Source organism: Cnephaeus nilssonii, assembly GCF_951640355.1.
Source record: "Cnephaeus nilssonii genome assembly, chromosome: 19".
Classification (NCBI taxonomy): Eukaryota; Metazoa; Chordata; class Mammalia; order Chiroptera; family Vespertilionidae; genus Cnephaeus; species Cnephaeus nilssonii.
Window position 1 is genome coordinate 3,607,443 of NC_137090.1, and position 22,934 is coordinate 3,630,376.

Below are 22,934 nucleotides of genomic sequence, written 5' to 3' on the forward strand. Positions count from 1 at the left end.
TTCACCTGAGCCCCGGCGTGGGGCTTCGCCTGGGACCCCGGGCTTCATGCGGGCGGAGCAGCGGGTCCGGCCCAGCGCCGACGAGCTGTCCTGGTCCCGGACAGGCCGGGGCGAACCGGGTGAGGAGAGCAGGGGCAGTGGGAGCGGTGTCGCGGGGGTCCCGGCAGCCCGGCCCCGCCCCACGCCGAGGGCCTCGGGGCAGGCCGGGAGGTGAGAGTGGCGTCGCCGGGGCTCCGGCAGGTGGCGCTGGCGGGGAGAAGCCGCCTCCGCCCCGCCCACCAGGCCCCGCCCACCCGCAGGCCCCGCCCACCCCGCCCCGGCGCCGCGGTAGGAAATGACCTAAGCCGCCGCCAGGCGCGGTTCTCACCGGCGGTGGCGCGGACGTGGGTGGCGCGCGCCATGCCCGCCGAACGGGCTCCGGGCTCGCGGGCGCGGCACCGGCCGGGCAGGTGGGTCCTGGCGCTCACGCCGCCTCTCTCTCCTGCGGGACACCGGACGGCGGGGTCTGCTGCCGGTCCTGCACCGCCGGGAGCGGCGTCCCCGGCTGAGGGAAGCTGCCCGGGTCTGGAGACCCCTAAGGTCGTCTCCCTTGACCAGGGGGGTGGCACCGAGTCCGGAAGGGGAAGGACCTAGAATGGACCGGCCGAGGAGCTGGAGTCCTGAGTGGGCAGGGCTGGAGTTCTGCCGCTCCGGAGGCCGGTAGAACCAGTCCGTCCCGGGGAGACGCTGACCGGGACGGAGTTTGGGCTCCCAACCAGCAGGGCGGCAAAGACGTCTCCACACACCGCTCAGGCCCGCCCTCCGCGAGGTGTGGAAGGTTCTGAGGACAGAAGTGCTCTGGCTAAAGCCGGGACAGGAGCCCCCCTCCCCCCCACAACCCCCCAGCCTTCTCATTCGCCCAGAATCTTGCGGAGCCAGCAGCTTCAAGCCGGTTTATGTGGGCAGGCAAGTGCCTACGCCCCCAGCCCAGCGCACCCACCCCACCCCACCCCACCCCTGGTATCAGCTGAGAATAACTGCCTCCTGTTGGGACTGGAGGGGAGGCGCTTCCACGCTTCATCTCTTGCTCTTATGTAATCCCAGAAGATACACGGGTTCCTAAACTAAACAGCAGGTGCTTGGCTGGTGCCCAGTCTCCACCAGAAGCCAAGCTTGGTGGGCACTCAGCCAACTCTCAAATGCCAAGGACTGCCCAGGAGTACCTGTCCCAAGCAGTGGCCAGCCCAGCTGGGCCTGTACAGTCTGGGAATCCCGGCCTCGCTCTCCACATCTGAGGCCTCCCCCGTCCCCTCCCCTCCTCCCCAGGTGCTGTCCCTAACCCCGCCCAGTACAGAGCTGCTGGGCCGATGCCATGGGGGAGCCTGGTAGAGAGGAGTATAAAATCCAGTCTTTCGATGCAGAGACCCAGCAGCTGCTGAAGACAGCACTCAAAGGTGAGCATGGGGAGCCCTCCTGAGCCTGGGTTTGTAGCTGCAGACACGGGCCCACGGGGCCAGGACCGGAGGACTGAGCCTTAGCCTGGGAATGTCCAGCCCTCTCTCTCCCTTTGATTTCTGTGAACAGGAGTCAGCAACATAACTCTCAAACCAAAAGAGAAGCTACATTCAGGCCAGTATTTGTGAGTGTGAATCATAGTCACCTCTCAGTATGTAAAGCCTTCCTTGTAACTTTTAATTTTTTTAAATTATTTTTTATTGATTTTAGAGAGGAAGGGAGAGGAATAGAGAGATAGAAACATCAATGATGAGAGAGAATCATTGATCAGCTGCCCGCTGCACACCCCCTCACTGGGGATCAAGCCTGCAATCCAGGCATGTGCCCTTGTCCACAATCGAACCCGGGACCCCTCAGTCCACAGGCCGACGCTCTATCCACTGAGCCACACCGGTTAGGGCCTTGTAACTTTTAGGTGCTCATGAAAGGGGCGTGGGGCACAGAGAACAGTTCCGCTCTGTAAGTCCTTACATTGGACCTGGTTTCTGTGTTGCTGCAGCCAGTGCTCTTGAACGTGCAGAGCTGCCCGAGGTGGGTCCGAGGATGGAGTGTTCTGCTTGGCAGAGGAGACAGGGTCCTTGTCCTGGACCAAGGCCTCCCCGCAGCACTCAGGACAGAAGTTTGACTCGGTTAACAATGGGCAGTGCCCATCACATGCCAAGCTGAGCTTGTGGGGGAGGCCCTGCCTGGCCTGCTCATGTCAGGGGTTCATGGGGGTGTTATGGGAACACTTGCTCCTGTAAAATTGCTGTCAAAGACAGTGTTCCTTCCTCAGCCTAGTGCCACAAGATGTCCTCAAAAACTAGCGTTCTTTGATTAGTCTGTCAGCTACTGACCTTCCCGTGGGCTCTGACTGGGCCTCGGAGGCTCCAGGCGGAGCTGTGCCTGTGTGGCTACCGTGTTTTCTGATCTGAGTGAAATATAAGCATGTAATGGTTGTGCCCTTTCGTAAACATCCCCAGTCCTCCTTAGGAGCAGGTGGAGGCACATGTGCTAATTAAGCAGGTCGAGCCTGCTGCCTGTCTCTACCCCAGATCCAGGTGCCGTGGACTTGGAGAAAGTGGCCAATGTGATTGTGGACCATTCTCTGCAGGACCGCGTGTTCAGCAAGGAAGCAGGACGCATGTGCTATGCCATTATTCAGGTTGGGTAGCGTTGGTGGAGAAGAGGGGAGACACTTTGCTCCAGGAGTGGGCAGAGATGCGAAGGACTTCCCTCAGGCAGAGAGAGGACGAGAGGGTCCTCAGCCACGGAAGCTCAGGTGGGGTTGTGATGGCACTGCCCGCCCCCAACGCCGCCATCCTTCCTCTGGCTCACAGGCAGAGAGCAAGCAAGCAGGCCAGAGTGTCTTCCGGCGTGGACTCCTCAACCGGCTGCAGCAGGAGTACCAGGCTCGGGAGCAGCTGCGCGCCCGCTCCCCGCGGGGCTGGGTCTGCTATGTCACCTTCATCTGCAACATCTTCGACTACTTGAGGGTGAGGCCACCGCAGCCACGCCCCTGCAGCAGCCAGCCTGTCTCCTGAGGCCACTAAGCCAGTGCTTTGACCCCTGCTATCCCAACAGGTGAACAACATGCCCATGATGGCCCTGGTGAACCCCGTCTATGACTGCCTCTTCCGGCTGGCCCAACCCGACAGTCTGAGCGAGGAGGAGGAGGTGGGTGGCCCTGGCCCGGAAGGCTGGGGGGTGGGCAGGCTTTAGCTCAGCTCAGACCAGCCCAGGGTCCGTGGAGGCTTGAGGGCATCCCTTGCTGGGGCAGGAGCCGGGTGGGGCCGTTACGGCCTGTCAGTTACAGGACAAGCTGCCAAGTCTGGAATTGACCCAGAGCAGAGAGCAGCCAAAACCTCCTGGCTCAGCGGCTTCCTCCCAGCAGGACAGCCAACCTACAAAATGGCGGGAGCCTGGGCCAGCTGTGGACACTGCTGGCCAGAAACCAACCCAGGGCCAGACAGTGCGGGGGAGAGGAAGCGGGGTTCGGCTGCAGTTTGCAGACAGGGCCTGTGTCCGCCGGGCCCAGATGAAAGACCTTAGGCAAGTCCCTGAACTGGCTTCCTGTCACATGATATGGGTACTACCCACTGGGCGGTGTGAGGATGAAGTGGGAAAATGCGCGTCTAGGGCCATGCAGTGTCTGGCACGCAGTGAGAGCTCGGTAAATGGCTGCTCTGTGCGACAGGCTGGCCCTGCCGGGGCTCACCTCCCACGGTCCCTGCAGGTGGACTGCCTGGTGCTGCAGCTGCACCGCGTTGGGGAGCAGCTGGAGAAGATGAACAGGCAGCGAATGGATGAGCTCTTTGTGCTGATCCGGGATGGCTTCCTGCTCCTGACCGACCTCAGCTCCCTGGCCCAGCTGCTGCTGCTGGAGATCATCGAGTTCCGGGCAGCTGGCTGGAAGACGACCCCAGCTGCCCACAAGTATTACTACAGCGAGGTCTCTGACTAAGCCTCCAGATCAGGCTTCCCCCCAGCAGCCCTGGCCTCGCTTCTACCCACCTCCCACCTGGCAACACAGTCTTTGCTTCTCCAGACTTTTTCACTTCCAGCCTTTCAGCAGCTCCCGAGAGGTTTCCCACTTATCCAGGGGTTCTGCCCTGAGCATCTTCTCTCCTCCTGCAGGGATTGGGGAAGACACTACATAGACCTGCTCCCTCCCCCCTCCCCTCAGTCTCTCCCATACCTCCCACCTAGCCCTGGAAGAGAAGGGCAACTCCTAACAACCACTGCACTGTGTAACCACTGGCACCTCAGTTTCCCATCTGTAAAATGGGCACCCATAGCCACTTGGTAGGATGCTTTGGAATGTCAAGGGGGAAAGGTGCAGAGCACAAGTCACACCAGAAACTTTTATATGTTTTGTATAAGGACCACTTTGGCAACAGGTGTATTTCCTCCAATCAGTTTTCATGGGTGGCAGTACTGTATCACATGCTACACAGTTCAGGGTGAGAATTTCCTAATAAACCTTTGAGATACTGAAATGCTTCCTTTCATCACCCAAAGGTCCAAGTCCATGTATTGCCTCTTTGCAAGGAGATGGGGCAGGGAGAGCGAGTTCTAGCCCAAAGGAAAGACTAAAGCAATAAATATACTGCACCATCCTTCCTGGGAGGCCTGCCCTTAAAAAGGAGCTACATCCTTAAGCACAGGTATTTTCCAACGTAGCAGCGGCTCACGTTGTTTCTTGCAGCAGAGAGCCCTGGGCGGCTCCCGGAGCCCTACCGCTCCTACCACCAGCGGTAGTGGGCCAGGGCACGGTTGGCCTCAGCCATCTTGTGCATGTCGTGCTTCCTCTTGACCACAGGGCCCTGGTTGTGAAAAGCCTCCAGCAGCTCCTTCGACAGCTTCTCTGGCATCAGCGTCCGCCGGTGCTTCTTCTCCCGGCACTCGGTGATCATCCACTTCATGGCCAGGAAGCGTCGGCGCCGGTCGCTTAGTGGCACAGGGACCTGTGCAAGACAGGGCATGGGCAAGTTGGCCCGAGAATTAGCCAGGGTTGCAGCCTCCTTCCTCCACGAGCTCTGGGGCAGCCCTCGCAAGGCTCCTGAGGAGAGGGGCCTGTTTTCCTCCGAGCTTCCCTCAGCCATGGGTGAGCTCGGTGTAGCAGACATCAGAGGCACTCACTGAGCAAATGCGCACTAAGCGCTGACGTCTACCTGTAAATGGAAGCTCAGCCAAGTTGATAACAAGCACCAATTGGGAAAAGCCCCATCAGCTGGGGTGACAGCCAGCGCAGATGACCGGTGCCTAAAAATAAGACCCTCTTGTCCAAGAGTCATTTGCCAGGCCCTCACTGTGTACCAGGTATCATGCTGGACCCTAGGGACACAGACGGCAATAAGAAAGTGTCTATTTTTATGAAGTTTACACTGCAAAAGATGAGAACACCCACTTATGACAATGAAATATAATTAAATACTATAATGGGGGCACCTAGTTCAGGTCAACAAATGGTGATGAAGCATCAGTTATAAGTCAAACACTATGTTAGACATGGGTGTATAAAGGATGAGGTATAAAGATAGCCTCTCACCATGAGAAACTGACAGAACAAGGTTTTTTGGGGGGTCTGGGGCTCCAGAAGAGGTCACTTGGATACTTCTTTGTTCTCTTCCTTTTTTGTCGTCTTTAACGCTATGGGACTCACATGATCAGATCCTGTTGGTCTCTGGCCCCTAGAAAGCTATTAATCTTGACCCAACTCTGGTCCCTCCCACCTGCAAGAACGCCTGCCCCCACCTTGTCTTCCCTGCCCTGACCCCTCACCTGATAGAAGCGGCCACCCTTGAGGATGGGCGCCAGCCCGATCACAGGCTCGCAGTTCTTCAGGGCCTGGTGGAAGATGGTGTAGGGGTTGCGTTCAATGGTTGCCTGTTCCTCTGAAGAAGCGGCATGGAACTTCTCAAACTGCTTCCTTTTCACAGCTTCCAGAGTCTGCAACGGGACTCAGTGGCAGGGGCTGCCCAGGCGTCCTGAACGGTTTCCCCAGCTCAGCCAGTACCTTGCCCTTCACTCCCATCATCCCGCTCTTCTAGAGCAGTGCCAAAGTTCTTAAATGCCGCCTCCTCCTCCACCAGGACAGGGAGAGCGGCTGAGATTTGGGGGAGGGGAGGGGAATGGCAGTTGTTCATCCTGCAGGGCTTCATTAAAGCCCCCAACACACACACACACACACACACACACACACACAAGTTCATTTCAATGACAGGTTCGTGAATCCACTCTTTTTCATGCTAAACTGAAAGAGCCAAGTGCAAAGCTACAGAGAAAGAAAGACGAGAGGAACTAGTTACCTGTGTCATGAGGGACCTTGCCAGGACCTTGTTTCCTCCTTTCATCATCATGTTGATGAATTTACTTCAAGGAGAAAAGAAACATGTTGAGCTTTCCAAGGCTGTGTCCCAGAATCCTCACTGTAGATCCTCCCTGGGATGGACCCAGGGGAACAAAAGTGTCCCCTCTAACCTGATCACTGGGTCTTCAAACACGGAGCTTGTGTTCGCCGACGGGGCAGCTTTGATGGGCTGAGTCTTCTTGAGCTCCCGCTCGAACTTCTCCTCCTCCGTCAGCTCTGCCAAGGGCTTGCGGTAATATTCCTTGTCGATCAGGGGATCCCTGAATTCTGAGCTATAGCGGCTCCACCGCACCTGGGTGAACCTGGGAGACCGGGACGAGGAGGAGGCGGGCAAAGCTGACTCCACAAGTGGAAAGGCTTGACTTAACAATAGGCATGTGTGCCAGCCCACTGACTAGGGAGCGGCGCGTACACCGCTGGCCCAACCCGAACAGCAGTAATTCTGGCTCGTGTCTCTAGAGGTAGGAGGCCCTCCCCCAAACAGGCCAGGAAGGCTTCCTCCTCGTCCAGTGCCAACGACAAGGGCAGGCTCCTGAACCTCAGGGTGGACGCCCGCCTCTGCATCTCTCCCCCCAACTCCCAGCACAGAAAACCCCAACTCTGAGCTCTTTAGCAAGACCGCACTTTTAACTCCGAGTCAGAACCCCCGCGGGCAGGGGGCAGTTACCGAGCCTTCCGATTGGCCCAAAGTCACGCTGCTAGTCAAGAGCTTTGGACCCAGATAGCCCGGCCTCCAGGCTGTCTCCAGGTCCCGCGCGCCCTGCCTGCGGCCCCTTCCTTCCGCGCAGGTCTCTCGGTGAAGACCCAAGCGGCCTCCCAGCTGCCCGCCGCCCTCTCACCCTGGGAACCGCAGGACAGCACTCCGGACGCTCAGCGTGAGGTCCGAGCACCCGAGCACCGCCTTCACCAAGGGGGCCGCCATCTTGGTTTGCCTCGAGGACCCCACAAGAACTGCCCGCGGCGTGCCTGAGCGAGTGACGGAAGACGAGGAAAAGGCTCCGCGGGGTCCTCAATCTGCGCATCACCCCATCCGTCAGGGCGTAAAGAGTCTCTAATCCCGAGGTCCAAAGGCAAGAATCCAAAGGAAACACTCGCCCTCCCGTTCCCCGTCGCAGTCAGGCGCTCGCCCCGCTGAGGCCCCCATGCAGGCCCCGCCCAGGCTCCTCTCCGGCAGGTTATCGCGAGGTTTGAGGCCGCGGGCCCGGCCCGGGCGGCTGCAATATGGCGGAGGCGGAAGGAGAGAGCCTGGAGTCCTGGCTGAGTGAGTATCCGCGGCCACTTTTGCATGTCCTCGAGCCGCCACCGAGCCGGCCCTCCTTGCACCCCTACGGCCTGTCCCCGGGCCCCGCGGCGGCGCCGCCTGTCAGCCTGCGCCCGGGCCCCGCCGCCGCCGCCGCGAGCGTCCCGCGATCACGCCCCTTCCCCAGCTGGGCGTCTGGCCCCCGCCCGGCACCTGCTCCCCGGGCTGCGGCGCCCCCTCCCGCCCCCGCGCGCGTAGGCGTGAGCTCGGGCCCTGCCCCGGCCTCGCGGGCTCCGGGACAGTGACAGCCAAGCGCGGCCGGCTGACGGGGAGGCTGTGGCGGGGCTGCGGGCGGCGCGGTCCCTGCCGAAGGGAAGCGCTCCGGGTTTGGGCTGACACTCCGGGAGCGGGGTGCTCCGAGCACGCACGCACGGCTTCAGAACCGGGACTGTGCGTTCGAGAAGTGACCGCTCCGCGCAGGCAGAACGCTTGAGGTGCGGATATTCCAAAGACCAAGAACCGAGCTCTGTGCCCCCGCCCCGCGCGCACCCCTGAACCTCGGAGCGGAGCGAGGCGCCCGGCCTGGTGCCTGGTGTAGCGGCCTTTGGCTAGAATCGCGAGCGCAGCTTTGAGCTGGCGGTACCCGGCCGAGTGGTTCGGAGGGTAACTTTCCTGTGGGCTAGCGGGGGCTCCTGCGGGCTTCTAAGAGGGGGCCAACTGGACGTGGTGGTCAGGCGCGGAGAGACGCCTAGACATGACCTTTGCAGAGATCTCTTATTCAGAGCCTCCAGGTCCTTGGAGGTGATGGCTGTTTCCTCCAATTGCCTGGCTTTTCTTAATCAGAAACTCCCTTCAGGTGGTTGAACCCTGGTCACATTTGCAAAATCTTCCGTTGCAGGCAGGTCACCACGCCTTCTGGAACTGTTCTCCAGGAGGCTTAAAGTGCTCTAAAGACATTCATTTATCACGTTTCCTAGTGAAGCAGATATTGTCACAACTGCACACAAAGGGGACACCTGACTCTAGTCAAACCGCTTGCCCAGAGCCACCCAATCAGAATGTAACCGCACTGGAATTGGTTCGATTCCCAGATATTCATGGGGACATTGGAGTAGTTTAAGTGGCCTACGCTGAGTTTGCTAGGTGTAGAGTTCTATTTTGAAATAGGAGAGGTACAGACCTGTTTTTGAGGGAGAAGGGAGATGAGGAGAGGGGAATGGGATGGTATCTGCAGAGATTACAGATGTCCCCGACTTAACCGTGGTTCGACACAATTTTTTGACGTTACGATGGTGCTAAGCATTCAGTCGAAATCGTACTTCAGATTTTGAAATCTGACCTTTTCCCAGGCTAGCGTTTTGCGGTAGGGAACTCTCTCCTGATGCTGGGCAGCGCCCACCAGCCACTTGAGCACGAGTGTAAACAACGGATACCTACACCGTACTGTGTTGCCAGTGTTTTTTGGATATTGTATTCTAGGCTAAGCAATGATGTTGGGTAGGTAGGTGTGTTAAATGCATTTTCGACTTAACGGTATTTTCAACTTAGGAAGAGTTTCTCTGGATGTAACACCATCGTAAGTCTTAAGACTTAAAGGTGTGAACTACGTATACCAAGTGAATGAATGAACCATGGTTTGGGGCGCACAGTCGCGGTGTTTGGGGAGTTTCTGTGGGAGAGCGATGGGAAAGAAAGCTGGGAAGTTACACCTTTGCAAAGGCTTGAATTCCAGCCCGGGAAGTTTACATTTCTACATTATCAGACCCCCACGCCTACTCTTCCTGGTGAAATCAGTTTTCAGGAGAATTGCTACTGGAGTTTTATATAGGATGGGTTGGAGCAGACATTCTGGAAACTGGTGCGAGGGAGGTGGCGTGGGGGCAGGGATAAGAAATTGGGGGAGAAATTTAAAAAGACATTGAGAAGGAAGGGACTATGGACTGAGAAATGGATGAGGAGTGGGAGAGGTGAGGGAAGAGAGGTCAACAATGGGGGTTCAAACCTGGGTGCCTGAAAGTCGGGGCACAGGGAGCTGTTTCATGGAAATAGGGAAGTCCGAAGGAGAAGTGATGACTTTGTTTTTAGACTCATTTCTGTACCAAAGCAGCACTTAAAATTACACACCACCTTGTTATTTGCTCTGGCTATGTCTCGTGTGTTGCAGCAGTATTAAGTGCATTTAAAAAAATATATATTTTATTGATTTTTCACAGAGAGAAAGGGAGAGGGATAGAGAGCTAGAAACATCGATGAGAGAGATACATCGACCAGCTGCCTCCTGCACACCCCCCACGGGGGATGTGCCCGCAACCAATGTACATGCCCTTGACCGGAATCGAACCTGGGACCTTTCTGTCCGCAGACCGACGCTCTATCCACTGAGCCAAACCAGTTTCGGCTTAAGTGCATTTTTGACTTGCGATATTTTCAACTTACGAAGAGTCATAAGTCAAACGAGTTAATGGTATGAACTAGAGCAAGTGAACGAACCAGTGCTCGGGCAAGCATGTCAGACTCGTGGCCCGTGGGCCGCAGGCCTCATGCCTTGTTTATGTGGCCTGTGTTAGCCTTTGAGTTTGACATGCTTGCTCTAGGGCAGGTGTCCTCAAACTACAGCCCGCGAGCCACATGCGGGTGTTTTTGCCGTTTTGTTTTTTTACTTCAAAATAAGATATGTGCAGTGTGCATAGGAATTTGTTCATAGTTTTTTTTTTTTAAACTATAGTCCGGCCCTCCAACGGTCTGAGGGACAGTGAACTGGCCCCCTGTTTAAAAAGTTTGAGGACCCCTGCTTAGGGCCTTGTCACTCCGTGGTTTGCCAGGATTATTGCAGAAGCCCCTGCTGCGTCCAGGGTAGGGTCCGAGTCTTGTGCTTTTTCTGAAGGCCCTCCAGAGCCTCATGCTGTGTGCTTGATTTTCTGTGGGTGCCTAACAAACACTTGCGATTGACTCGGTTTCTCTTGATTCAAGACCCTACCAATAAAGGTTGACACTCCACTCTCTTTCCACCCCTTGTTCTCGCCTCTGCCTGTTTTTGAGTTTTTTGCTACATAGACCTTGTCTCTGGAGCATCTGAGCTAGGCTGGGATGGGGTAGCCAATGCTGTGTTTCCATCCCTACTTGATGTGGTGAGGCCCCACGACAGTCAAGGCTCTGTTGGAATTAAGCTGAAAATGAGAGGAGGGAACTGGAGGCACAGACACAGAGAGAGGCTTTCAGGAAGATCTGAAATAGAAACTAGGAGTCAGAGTAGAGCCCGAAGGGGCAATTCTGGACGGCAGGGTCTGCAAGGGAAGCCCTGATGTCACCTGTGTGCAGGTGATGGCGAATGTCGAGTGGGTGGAAGATCGTGTGCACCTGCCTGGGGAGGCAGCGGGCAGATGGAGCGATCCATCCACCCAGAATGGTCCCCAGAGGTTTCTTCAGTCCTGTGGCTGGCTGAGGATGCTCCTGAGCTGGCTGGAGAGCCGGGAGGTTGTCCGAAGTGGGATTGCTGAAGCCAGGGCTTTTGTGCCCACGTGTAGGCACAGCGCTCCCTGTAGGTTTGCAGTAGAAAGTTCTACCAAGATGAAAGGAAATGGGGTTCTAGAGAAGTTGAACAGTGAAAAGCAAGCAGGCCGAATTCCTGGAAGCAGGAATGCTGTCGGAATTCTAGCATGTCTGGGAAAAATACGCTTTTGGTGAATGCCTGTTGCGTGCGTGCGTGCGTGCGTGCGAGCGTGTGTGTGTGTGTGTGTGTGTGTGGTGAAGAGGAGGGGGTGACCACATCGCTCTGGGAAGCTACTTTTCCAGTTGTGAACAGTGGAAGTGAGCAGGCTGCATTTTCTTATACAAGCATGTGGCTGTTCCCAACGTAATAGTGATGGCGTGGGTATGGCCCCTCAGACCATCTTATTGTATTTCCACAGCCTCTTGATGTCATGTGAGAACTGTAAGCATCTCAGATGTTCGGGATTAGTGACACAGCCACGCTCACACCTGAGAAGGTTTCAGATAACTGTGGGAGAGACTCGGGGCTTCTCTGGAAGGTGACAGTGGGTCCCTATGGCAGTTAATAGCCACTCTTAATAGAATCAGTACCTCTTTCCTTCAAGCTGGACATTTTGAAGGGCCTGCTAATTCTCTTTTCAAGATTGAGGACACACATCTCTCCTTTCCTCCAAATCTGAACCTAAACCACCCGAATGTTCTTGCAGCCAAAGCAGACACTGCGGCCTCCGCTCAGCCTCTGGTCACGGCTGCTGACCTCTTGTGGCTCAGAGCCCAGGGAGGGAGCTGGGAGGCATGGAGTCCCTGTTAGGATTTGACCATGGAACTAGTGTGTTTTTTTAAAATATATTATTGATTTTTTACAGAGAGGGAGTGAGAAACATTGATGAGAGAGAAACATCGATCAGCTGCCTCCTGCAGACCCCCTACTGGGGATGTGCCCGCAACCAACGTACATGCCCTTGACCGGAATCAAACCTGGGACTCTTCAGTCCGCAGGCCGACACTCTATCCACTGAGCCAAACCGGCCAGGGCACTAGTGGTTTTTAACTTTAAGAAAACAGACCCAAGGAATCAGAATTCAGGAACTTCTAACAACAGCCCTTGCCTCTGTCGCTCTGCTGCTACCCTCGTGGGAATCAGCAGGAGCCTGCGTGTTTAAAAGGATCAGCCTTCCATTTGTCTTCTGAACCTGAAGCCCTAAATTTAGCAAACAGCTTAAAGCTTCTTTCTGGAAGAGGCAAATTCCAAGATTTTGACTCAGAGATGGGAACACATTTAAAAAAAAATGTCCCCAGCAGTCTGAATGCTAGCACTGTAGCAGAAAGCAAACCGAGTGGGAAAACGCTTTGTCCACAGCAAATGAGAAACTGCCTTCTGAAAGCCTTGATAATTACCAAGAGCTGGGAACACGTTTAACCACCCTCCGCTGGGGCCATTCTCTGCCAGCACAGGTTCCGGGGATTACAGGGAAAAGAGGATCCACACCAGGTATTAGGAGACTTGGCATTTAGCACCGATTTTAAACTCCCAGTGACCCTCTGAGGACACTCTGCCATTTGTCTTTGTCCTTGATCATGGAAGACCATTTAATCCTGAGGGCACTCACTACTCAAGCTTAGATTCCGTTTCCGTGACCCTAGGGACAGAGAGCACAATGTATGGTGCTTAGTAGGGGTTCAGTAGCTGTTGTTAGCTTAACTTAAAATGATGAGCATTATGTGCAATTTGAAACACATTTAAAGCATTAAAGACTGGTTAGGGCTTGAAAAAGTTTTTTGAAGGTATGTGGGATGTCCGTTTTTTATCAACTATCCACTTCTTCACTTTCTCCAGGAAACACTTCTTCTCTTTTGTAATTATCAGATTTCTTATTAAAAATTTGTTTTGATTATAGTTTACATTCAGTATTATTTTGTATTAGTTTCAAGTGTACAGTAGAGTGTGGTTAGACAATCATATACTTTACAAAGTATTTCTCCCCTAATATTTCCAGTACTCACCTGGCACCATACCTAGTTATTACACTATTATATATTTTTTTATTTTACACTATTATATTTTTAAATTATTAATTGATAAATTTATTAAAGGTATGTGTTTTCAACGTTTTTCCTTTTTATTGAATTTATTGTGATGACATTGGTTAACAAAATTATACAGATTTCAGGTGTATTAGTCTATTATTGACTACAAGAGGCCCAATGCACGAAATTCGTGCGAGAGTAGGCCAGCACCGGCTTCCCTCTGGTACCCAGGACCCGGGCTTCCCTCGCAGCCCCGGCTTCATCCAGGTCATCCAGAAAGACACCTGGAAGGACATCCAGTCTAATTAGCATATTATGCTTTTATTATTATAGATATTTCCTATGCTATACCAGGAAATACTTCTTTTTTTAATATTTTATTGATTTTTTACAGAGAGGAAGGGGAAGGGATAGAGAATTAGAAACATTGATGAGAGAGAAACATCGATCAGCTGCCTCCTGCACGCCCCCTACTGGGGATGTGGCTGCAACCAACGTACATGCCCTTGACCGGAATTGAACCTGGGATCCTTCAGTCCGCAGGCTGACGCTCTATCCACTGAGCCAAACTGGTTAGGGTGGGAAATACTTCTTGATCACCCCTACTTGCTTAACAGTTATTTTTACATATTTTTTGTTATATTAAATATTTCATATAGGCATCTACTTGAATATTTTATTTTTTAAATTTGTTTTTATTGACTTTTAGAGAGAGAGGAAGGGGGAGAGAGTGTGTTTATAATTATTTGTGTTGTTTTTAAATCCTCCCCGGAGGATATGCTTCCTTCATTGATTCCAGAGAGGGAGGGAGAGAGAAACATTGACCAGTTAGTTGCCTCCAGTATGTGCTCCAACTGGGGATCAAACCCATGACTGCTTGGTGCATGGGTCGGCACTCTAACCACTTAGCAACACGGGCCAGGTCTATTTGTGTTCGTTCTGCCGAACATAGTCTACTCTAAGCTCCATGAGCTGAGAACTGTTTCCTTGGTGACTTTCCCAACATGGACAGCAAGTGGTACTATGTGACTTGCTGCCTGACTGGACTGTTGAGGCTTTTGTTAGAGAAGAAGTTTGGGAAAAACGTATCTTCACATCCAGGCCTGAAAATTATGGGAAAATCTTCTGCTCTGTCCTCCTTGCTCTTCGTAACAGTTGTCCTCTTCTTGGTTCTGTCCCAAGATAAGGCCACCAATCCTTCCAACCGTCAGGAGGACTGGGAATACATCATCGGCTTCTGTGATCAGATCAACAAGGAGCTGGAAGGGTGAGTCTCAGAGCTGTTAGGGGACAGGTGCCACAGTTGACTGGGAAGGTACCAAACTGAGGCCGAGGCGGTCTAGCCAGAGGGCCTCAGGGTCAGTGTCTTGAAAATGTGGTCTGCTTATCTCCTAGGCCACAGATCGCTGTCCGACTGCTGGCCCATAAGATCCAGTCCCCACAGGAATGGGAGGCAGTCCAGGCCCTGACGGTAGGTTTTTCATCCTGAGGGTGGATCTTCATGAGCCCAGGCCTGTTCTGGAACGTGTTAGTCAGATGTTTTACAAATGTGTGCGCCCTTGTGCCAGGCACTGAGGCTTCAAAGATGCCTGCCCGGCCCTGAGGTCTAGTGGCTAGAGGAGGCTAAGGGAGGGAGCCAGAGGCAGGGCCCTGAGCCGAGGGTGGGGCTCCGAGAAGGCTTCTTGAAGAGATGTTGACAGAGCTGTCCTGCCAGTTAAGAGCTGGCGAACTAAAGAAAGTGGAGGTAAGTATAAGTCATTCCGGAGCAAAAAATAATGCCAGTTACCAGTGAAGGCTCACACCAAGGGGCAGATCTAGAGGTTATTCAGACTAACAGGATTCAAGACACGGGTCCTCTCACCGAGACCAGAGGGTCATCCCAGGGTTCTGCATGGCCACCGAGGTGCTAGGAAGGTGGAAGGGAAGTGGTCTGAAAAGGGTGCTTAGCCCACATGCATGCCTCTGTCGCAACTGAAGTCGAGCGGCGGCCTTCAGACAGTGGTTCTCGGGTGGTTTTGGACATTCGATGATAGATGGAGACACTTTTGGTTGTTTCATGTCACAGATGCTACTGGCATCAGGTGGGTAGAGGCCAGGGATGCTGCTAAACACCCTGCAGCACATGGGACAGGCTTTCACAACGAGAAATGACCAGCGCAAAATGTCAGTAATTGCACAGCTGGAAAACCCTGCTCTACAAAGACAGAAGCAAGAAGGAGCCCTGGGCTGTGTGCTCCTTGGCGTAAGCTGCAGGCAGAGGAAGCTGATGGTAGTTTTATGGCCCAGAGGAAAATAAATGGAAGCAGGGGGCAGGAACGGATCATGTCCTCTGAAATGTAGAAAACAATTGAAACTTTTATCTCCCACCTCCCCACAATATCCATCAGCTTGTTGAAAGAACCCTGGACCTTGAATCAGAATCATTCTCGGGGCCTCACTTTCCTCATCTGTAAAATGGCAGCATCTTGCGGCACCCCCACCGAGCCTCTCCTGTGTGTGGCTACAGGTGCTGGAGGCGTGTATGAAGAACTGTGGGCGGAGATTTCACAACGAAGTGGGAAAGTTCCGGTTTTTGAATGAGTTGATCAAAGTCGTCTCTCCAAAGGTCAGTCAGTGCAGTTTCCTCATTTCTAGGAACTTCCTTTGTGTTTCTCCCCCTCTCCCACCTACTAGCTGTTACTGCACAACCAGCATCTCCACGGATCTGAATTTCTTCGCCTCCTGTCCTTGGAGAGCTGGGCCCTGCGGGCTCCCAGCCTAAATACGACAAGTGACAGGCCTTTGGCTTCTAGCACAGAAGCCAGTTGTGTGTGGCCGACCTCACGTGGATACAAGGAGCTAGCCTCCCTTACTCAGCTGCTCAGGTTCTGTTGCTCACTCGTGTTGCTTATGCTCTGGGCACCAACTTACAGCAGAGGGAACAGTTCTCGTGCTAAAGACATTGGCTCCTTTGAGATAAAGCGTAGTTGTTTCTGGCAGATGGTGCATGGAAACTCAGGGCCGAGCTCCCGGCCCCCTGCCTAACCACAGATGGATACAGCTCCGCCCCAAGCAGTGTCCTCTCCTCCTCACCTCTGCTGCCTCTCACACCTGATCCCTGCTGGTTTCCCATAGGTCTGAGGGCTCTAACTTTTAGCAACCATTTCATTGCTGTGAAGAGAGCCTTCCCACTCACTGTTTCTGCCTCCAGACTCCAATTACCAGTTTTCCGATTTCCTTTTGCCTCTTAGTACCTGGGGGACAGGGTGTCTGAGAAAGTGAAGACCAAGGTTATTGAGCTGCTTTATAGCTGGACATTGGCCCTGCCGGAAGAATCAAAGATCAAAGATGCTTACCACATGTTGAAGAGACAGGGTATGTGCCTACCCCGCCTCAACCTCCATACAGCCCAAAGGCTGGCCAAGGCCAGGAAGAATGAGGGGATGTCTACTGTCCCCATGCTATGTCCCTTCCTCCCTCCTGAAGACAACGGGACAGGCTTGGCTGGAGGTTGATGGGAGGTGTGTGTAGCCTGCTTGTCCCTGCCCCTAGAGGTCCTGATCACAGGGATGTGTCCCTGGCTGTGTGAGCAAACACTCTGCCCTGTGTCCTTTCAGGCATAGTGCAGTCCGACCCACTGATCCCTGTGGACAGGACCCTGATCCCTTCTCCACCACCTCGCCCCAAAAACCCTGTGTTTGATGATGAAGAGAAATCCAAGGTAAAGTGCATCCAGCCTGCAGAGTCCTCAGGCGAGGTGTGGCATTGCTCACGCTGCGGGGAACTCCAGTTCCCCAGCTGGAGTGCTACCTTTGCCTTTACCTTTGATACCCTTCTCGTCCAGCTTTTAGCCAAGTTGTTGAAAAGCAAAAACCCAGATGACCTGCAAGAGGCCAACAAGCTGATCAAGTCCATGGTGAAGGAAGTGAGTGGGCCCTGGGCCTTGGGTGTGGGGAGGAGGAGCCCATGACATGGAGCGGAAGTCCTTTCCCTTGGCATCAGGCTTGCTCTTCGCCCCTGCCACCAGCCCACACCTGGAGGCCGTGGATGGCATAGAGGAGCGGTAGTGGATGGGGACAGGACTGTTACTTTAACAGAAAACCTGTTAACAGTCTGAGGCCCATGGTTCCCAAGCACCATGCATTGAGGAGCCTCCAGGACTGGCCTCGCTCTAGTGTTCTCCGGTGTGACCCAGGCCTCGCGGGATTCTGTGGGGCAGTGGGACGAGTCTAGTTGAGCTTTCTCCTTGATCCTCTTTGCAGGATGAGGCACGGATCCAGAAGGTGACCAAGCGTCTGCACACCTTAGAGGAGGTTAATAACAACGTGAAGCTGCTCAGTGAGATGCTGCTTCATTACAGCAAGGAGGATTCGTCAGAGGCAGATAAAGAGCTCATGAAGGTAGCCCCCCACCACAAGAAAGCTGGGCTCTGGGCAGGGAGCCAGCCTTCGCCGGGTGCCTGCTCTGTTGAAGATGCTGCTACACATCTGATGGTCCCTAACTTACAAATCAACATGGCAGCCAGGGAGAGGGGGTTGGCACCCCCAGTCTGTATGAGCCATGCCTAACTTGCCCCGGGCAGAGAGCTGCATGTGCACGCAACTCTGACTCTGAGAGCTGTTCTCAGCCTTGCCTCCCAGAGGCCCCCGTGTGCCCGAATGTGGCACCTGTTCTTGGTCACACGGATATTCTGAATTCTGATCACATGCCGGCAGGGATGTACTTGCCCTTGTCCATCCTGGTGATTTCTCTGCCTAAGCAGGTATTTGGGTGACAGTGTGGTGCAGGCTGGCAGCAGAGGACTGTGCTCTGAGCCAGCTCTACCAGTAACTGACCACGATGCCAGGAGAGCCTGTGATTTTCGGGCATGAATGCTAAAGTAGACGATCTCCAAGGTTTTTATGTCTGGGCCTCTTTCAGGAGCTGTTTGATCGGTGTGAGAATAAGAGGCGGACATTATTCAAACTAGCCAGCGAGACGGAGGACAATGACAATAGTTTGGGTGAGTGGAGACTAGTTGACAAGGATGATCCAGGAATTGGATGTGTGTGGAGGGGAGTTGTCAGGGATGAGAAGTCTTTTCTACTCTAGGGGACATCCTGCAGGCCAGTGACAACCTCTCCCGAGTCATCAGCTCCTATAAAACAATCATTGAAGGGCAGGCCATCAACGGTGAGGTGGCCATCTCAACCCTGTCGGACCCTGAAGGTAAAATGTTTTGGTTCCTCATTCTGGAACCCTACAGACCAGCCGCCATCCCCACCAGCCACAGGTGCAGGTTGACCAGTGTGTCAGCCCACAGGCCTCAAGGGGATTCTAAATGGTTCTCCAGCTTCCCAGTGGGCAAGGGATCGGACAGGGCTTTCTCCACCTGCCCTCACTTTTCTGCTTGGCATGAATGCCCTTGGGTTAGGCCAGAGGCTGCATAGCCACTCCAGTGCCCCTAATTATTCCTGTCCCCTTCCATTCTCTCCTCCAGGACACCACCACTCCAGGAACCAAGGCACTCTCATCGACCTTGCAGAGTTGGATGCACCAGGCAGCTCAACCCCCGTTTTGGTCCCCACGCCACCCTCCTCCAGCATCCCTATCCTCCCTCCGCCCCCCCAGGCCTCGGGACCTGGGCGCAGCCGCTCGTCCAGCCAGGCTGAGGCCCCCGCAGGGCCCAACAACACAAGCAATGCCCTCTCCTTGCTGGATGAAGAGCTGCTCTGCTTGGGTGTGTCCTGGAGGAAGGCTGTAAAGGGCTTCTAGCTGCTAGAACCTAGCAGAACCAGTAGAGAAAGGGCACGGAATTGGAAGGTGGCCTAGATGGTGCCCCGTGTGCTTAGCAAGGACGGGGAGGCTTCAATTGTAGGGAGAGAAAGTCAAGTTCAGTGTCCCTCAGGCTGTCTGTAGTAGACTCTGGGTGGAAACAGTAGACCCAGTGTCTTGCTCTGCTTCCATCTTCCCTGGAACACCCCCAAAATTGTGTGACCCCTCCTTGGGGGAGGTAGAGCTGGGGCTGCCCTAGCCCAGCGCCTCTGCTCATCACAGCCATCTTTGTTCTCAGGCCTTGCTGACCCAGCCCCTAGGGCTCCGCCCAAAGAGTCCGCTGGAAACGGCCAGTGGCCCCTGTTCCAGGTAGGTGCCCAGGTGCATCACTTGTCAGTGTCTTTTTCCCAACTAGTTCTTAGCCCCTGGGGCCCTGTCCTTGGAGGGCTGCTAGTCCAGTGGGATTGCAAAGGAGCCAGGAGCGGAGAGCCAAAACCCTCTGCACCCCTTGCTCACTTGTCCTTTCCATTCCCCGTAGAATGAACAGTCGGACCTGGACTTCTTCAGCCCCAAACCTGGGACTGCTGCTTGTAGCCCCTCAGACGGGCCTGTCCTCCAGCCCTCAGCAACCCCTGCAGGCAACTCCCAGCCTCCACTGCCACCCCCCTTCCCAGCTCCTGTGGTCCCAGCCAGTGTTTCTGCTCCAAAAACAGGCTTTTTGTTCCCCACTGGACTGGCCCCAGCTTCAGCCCCAAAAGCTGAGCCCACAGCCCCTGGGTACCATGGCTCAGCTTTGAGTGACAGCTCCCTGCACCAGTTGGATGCCCTCGATCAGCTTTTAGAAGAAGCCAAAGCGTAATGAGTGGGAAACGGTGGTTGGGCTTAGAATGGGGGTTGGGGATGTTCTTTTGGTCTGACCTGAGACTGGAATCTGAAAGCTAGGGGGTAGGTAGGAGCCAGCTCTGGCTGGGGATGGGGAGGCGGGGGGGCACTTTGTGAGGGTTGGCCCAACAGCTCTGCTTGGTCTCTGACTTGCCTTCTCCTTCCTGCCTCCCAGGACCTCAGGCCTGGTGAAACCCATCTCCTCCATCTTCCCTGGGGCCACCGCCTCCCCTCTGATCCCCAGCAGCACCTCAGCTAGGCCTCTCCTGCCGTTCTCCACGGGGCCTGGCAGCCCTCTCTTCCAGCCACCTGTCTTCCCATCCCAGGAGAGCCCCATGAAGGGGCCTGAGCTTTCCCTGGCCAGTGTCCATGTTCCCCTGGAATCTATCAAGCCTAGTAGGTGTAGGAGGCTTGGAGTGGGAGAAGTGGGGCCCAAATTATAGCATGTGGGGAGGGGTGGGTTGGTACAGGCTCTCCTTGCTGGGGTACCTTAGAGTCAAACGTGACCTGCTTCCTTATTGTCCTGGCCACTGCTTGTTGCTACTGCGCAGTCTTGTGACGTTCTGACAGCAGTCCTTTCCCAGACTCCTTCACGGAGCACTGCTCTCCCCACTTGGCTGTAGCAGCACCCCCGGGTTCTGTTGGGGATTGTTGACCTTCTCCTTCCACACCCACGTGCCACCTTCTTACAGGCAGTGCCCTTCCTGTGACAGCCTATGATAAAAATGGCTTCCGCATCCTCTTCCACTTCGCCAAGGAATGTCCACCAGGACGGCCCGATGTGCTGGTGGTGGTTGTGTCCATGCTGAATACGGCTCCTTTGCCTATAAAAAGCATCGTGCTGCAGGCCGCAGTGCCCAAGGTACTTCTAGGGCCTCGAGAGGCAGAAATACCTTTATCTTGACCCCACTGCATTGAGTGGCCAGCAGGCGGCAGTGTGTCCGATGTGACCATACTGGGTTCCACCTGCCCGTCTCTTCAAAAGGAGCTTTCTCTTCCTCTTTAGTCAATGAAAGTGAAGCTGCAGCCACCCTCTGGGACGGAACTCTCTCCATTTAGCCCCATCCAGCCACCTGCAGCCATCACCCAGGTCATGCTGCTGGCTAATCCACTGAAGGTGAGCTGGAAGCCCCAGGTTAGGATCTTGTGACCACCACCTTAATCCCTTGCCCACCTCCCAACCAGAAGTGCCGTGGTCTGTAGCATTAACCCCGTCCCTTTCCTACTCTGGTTCAGTGGCTGAGTGAGGATGGGGTGGTGGGATCAGGGCCTCTCTGTCAGCACAAAAAACCTCGAGGTTAATAGTCTCACACACTGCTCCTCTGTCGCAGGAGAAGGCAAGGCTTCGGTATAAACTGACCTTCGCCCTTGGGGAGCAGCTGAGCACAGAGGTGGGTGAGGTGGACCAGTTCCCTCCTGTGGAGCAGTGGGGGAACCTATGACCCTGAAGGATGCGGTCATCTCCACTTTGAAGCCCAAGTAGGCTGCCCCGAGACAGGAGGGCTCTCCGGGTCGTCACTCTCCATGTCCTGACCACAGTGCTTGAGTTTTGGTATGGAACAGGGCCCTGGGCCTTGCTGCCAGGAGCTGAACTGCCGTGATGGTCTCCTCCTGTGGCCCCTTAAAAGGACTTGTTTTTATCTACCTGTGTGACTTGAAGTGGCCATGTACTGTCGGGCGGGATGTGGCCCCGGACTCTGCACGGTCGCCCTGGGAACACAGACTTAAAGCTGGAGTAGGTTTTCCCCTCGTGTTGGCACCCCGCTGCCACAAGGGAGGAGGTCTCTAAAAAGACTTGGGGTCCTTCCTCAAGGACCAGGTCCTCACTCCCCCACCCCCACCCCCACCATGCTACTCTGTGCTCCCCTTGCTGGCAGGCTCCTACCTCCAGGAAGGTGGGCAAAGTCCAGTGGTCCCAAACGGGCCTGGGCCCGAGAAAGGAGTGGGTGCTGCCTTGCACAGGCAGTACCAGCCTGGAATGGCCACTGGGTAAGTGTGTCCTTGTCCCTGACGATGGCAAGCTGTGTCCTTTGGACATCTCAGCAGGACGTGGAACTCAGCCTATTAGAAACAGAACTTGGCCCCAAAGCCACCTAAACTAAGGATAGGAGAGAAACAGAAGAGAAGCATTGATTCCTTCTCCGAAGCAGGTACTCGGAGCTTTCTGCGGAAAGTGTGCCTCCCACCGTGGGAACAGGCCAGCCTATTCACTACCTCTTGCTTGGCATGAAATAAAACTGCTGTCTTGCCCTTCAAGCCTCTGAAGGGAGGACAATTCCTGCCCCCATATACATCCTCTTGCCTTGGCCTCCCCCCACCCCCCAGATAGCCTGTCAGAACAGAAGTTACAGACAGGAGGCCTCAGGGTCAGGCAATTGCACTAGACTTACCTGCTGCCCAGAAACTGACTGTCCTCAGCTGCTGAGGGGTACTGTCAGCGAGATGTTGGGTCTGGAGATGGTGAGATTGGGGGCCATGCTTGAATCGAGTCACCAGACCTTATTGCTTCAACAGTGCTCAGCCCCAGCTAGCTTGTGCCAGCCTGTAGGCCTTCCAGGGCAACAGGAAAGTGAGGACCACCAACTGGGGAAAGAGGACACAGCTCACCTGAATTCAGCTGGACGGGCTCAGAGCCATCTCCAGGGGAAGGTGGCACAGCCTCGTTCCCAGATTCCTCCCTGTTCCTTGCCAGGCTTCCTTACTCTATCAAGAGGTCATCTTCCCCTTCCCTCCCATCTTTGGGAAGCAGGTTTCACTGCTTCGTTAAGATAGGTCAAAAGTGAATTGATTTCACTGCTTACGGAATAAATCCAAGAGTTTTCCAGAGAATGGCTGCCGCAGCCCTGGGAAAGTCGTGGGATCACTACATGGAACTGTACCTTTACAATAAGACTTGGACGTTAAAATTGTTTCAGTGTTACTATTTCATGCAACAGCTATACTGGATATATGGGCTCTGCTGCCCTTATTTTACTGCATGTTAAATAAAACCATTTTCACCCTACTTGGAATTCTTCTAATACAGACACCATTCACCCCACTGGGAAGGGGTCCCACTGATGAATTCCAAAGGTAGACATCACCTAGGTGTGTGTTTTTTTCTTTTTCTTTTTCTTTCTCCACCTAGGTCTTTGTTAAAAAGTACAAATTCCTGGACCTTTTTCTTTTTAAAAATAGTTAACCAGAAAGTTAACATCAGTGCTTCGGATGCTTCTC

At 54.4% G+C, this 22,934-nt stretch overlaps 4 protein-coding genes across 8 annotated transcripts in view; 2 read left to right on the forward strand and 2 right to left on the reverse strand.

Moving 5' to 3' along the window:
* The first annotated feature begins 14 nt into the window (after positions 1 to 14).
* MIF4GD (MIF4G domain containing) lies at positions 15 to 4,673 on the forward strand. 2 transcript variants are annotated; one of them, XM_079797318.1, is made up of 6 exons: positions 15 to 119; positions 1,306 to 1,433; positions 2,529 to 2,638; positions 2,814 to 2,969; positions 3,058 to 3,150; positions 3,710 to 4,673. In XM_079797318.1, exons 2-6 carry the CDS (start codon positions 1,352 to 1,354, stop codon positions 3,935 to 3,937), a joined length of 669 nt encoding a protein of 222 aa, XP_079653444.1. In that variant the 5' UTR covers positions 15 to 119; positions 1,306 to 1,351; the 3' UTR covers positions 3,938 to 4,673. The 2 variants fall into 2 exon arrangements, with proteins under 2 accessions (XP_079653444.1, XP_079653443.1); XM_079797317.1 differs by lacking the exon at positions 15 to 119 and adding an exon at positions 301 to 449.
* Positions 4,334 to 7,482, reverse strand: MRPS7 (mitochondrial ribosomal protein S7). 2 transcript variants are annotated; one of them, XM_079797316.1, is made up of 5 exons: positions 7,313 to 7,482; positions 6,457 to 6,648; positions 6,285 to 6,348; positions 5,758 to 5,925; positions 4,334 to 4,940 (listed from the first exon to the last, which is right to left on the reverse strand). In XM_079797316.1, the coding sequence occupies exons 1-5, from the start codon at positions 7,366 to 7,368 to the stop codon at positions 4,719 to 4,721; spliced, it is 702 nt and encodes a 233-aa protein (XP_079653442.1). In that variant the 5' UTR covers positions 7,369 to 7,482; the 3' UTR covers positions 4,334 to 4,718. The 2 variants fall into 2 exon arrangements, with proteins under 2 accessions (XP_079653442.1, XP_079653441.1); XM_079797315.1 differs by having other exon boundaries at positions 7,186 to 7,313.
* The window catches only part of GGA3 (golgi associated, gamma adaptin ear containing, ARF binding protein 3), an 18,961-nt gene continuing 3,481 nt past the window's right edge, over positions 7,455 to 22,934 (forward strand). Inside the window, exons 1-17 of one of the 2 annotated variants that reach the window (XM_079797307.1) lie at positions 7,455 to 7,607; positions 14,286 to 14,370; positions 14,499 to 14,574; positions 15,610 to 15,708; positions 16,334 to 16,457; positions 16,700 to 16,803; positions 16,927 to 17,007; positions 17,345 to 17,482; positions 18,003 to 18,084; positions 18,174 to 18,290; positions 18,562 to 18,801; positions 19,135 to 19,205; positions 19,375 to 19,691; positions 19,894 to 20,114; positions 20,411 to 20,580; positions 20,725 to 20,835; positions 21,050 to 21,188. In XM_079797307.1, the coding sequence (XP_079653433.1) occupies positions 7,568 to 7,607; positions 14,286 to 14,370; positions 14,499 to 14,574; positions 15,610 to 15,708; positions 16,334 to 16,457; positions 16,700 to 16,803; positions 16,927 to 17,007; positions 17,345 to 17,482; positions 18,003 to 18,084; positions 18,174 to 18,290; positions 18,562 to 18,801; positions 19,135 to 19,205; positions 19,375 to 19,691; positions 19,894 to 20,114; positions 20,411 to 20,580; positions 20,725 to 20,835; positions 21,050 to 21,160 (2,187 nt within the window). In that variant the 5' untranslated portion in view covers positions 7,455 to 7,567 and the 3' untranslated portion in view covers positions 21,161 to 21,188. Of the gene's footprint in view, positions 7,608 to 14,285; positions 14,371 to 14,498; positions 14,575 to 15,609; positions 15,709 to 16,333; positions 16,458 to 16,699; positions 16,804 to 16,926; positions 17,008 to 17,344; positions 17,483 to 18,002; positions 18,085 to 18,173; positions 18,291 to 18,561; positions 18,802 to 19,134; positions 19,206 to 19,374; positions 19,692 to 19,893; positions 20,115 to 20,410; positions 20,581 to 20,724; positions 20,836 to 21,049; positions 21,189 to 22,934 lie in introns of those variants that run through there. The other variant, XM_079797308.1, reaches the window with a different exon arrangement.
* Positions 22,170 to 22,934, reverse strand: part of NUP85 (nucleoporin 85) — a 19,917-nt gene continuing 19,152 nt past the window's right edge. The window contains exon 20 of one of the 2 annotated variants that reach the window (XM_079797311.1): positions 22,170 to 22,301. The gene's annotated coding sequence lies outside the window, so the exon portion shown is untranslated. The remainder of the gene's footprint in view (positions 22,302 to 22,934) is intronic. The other variant, XM_079797310.1, reaches the window with a different exon arrangement.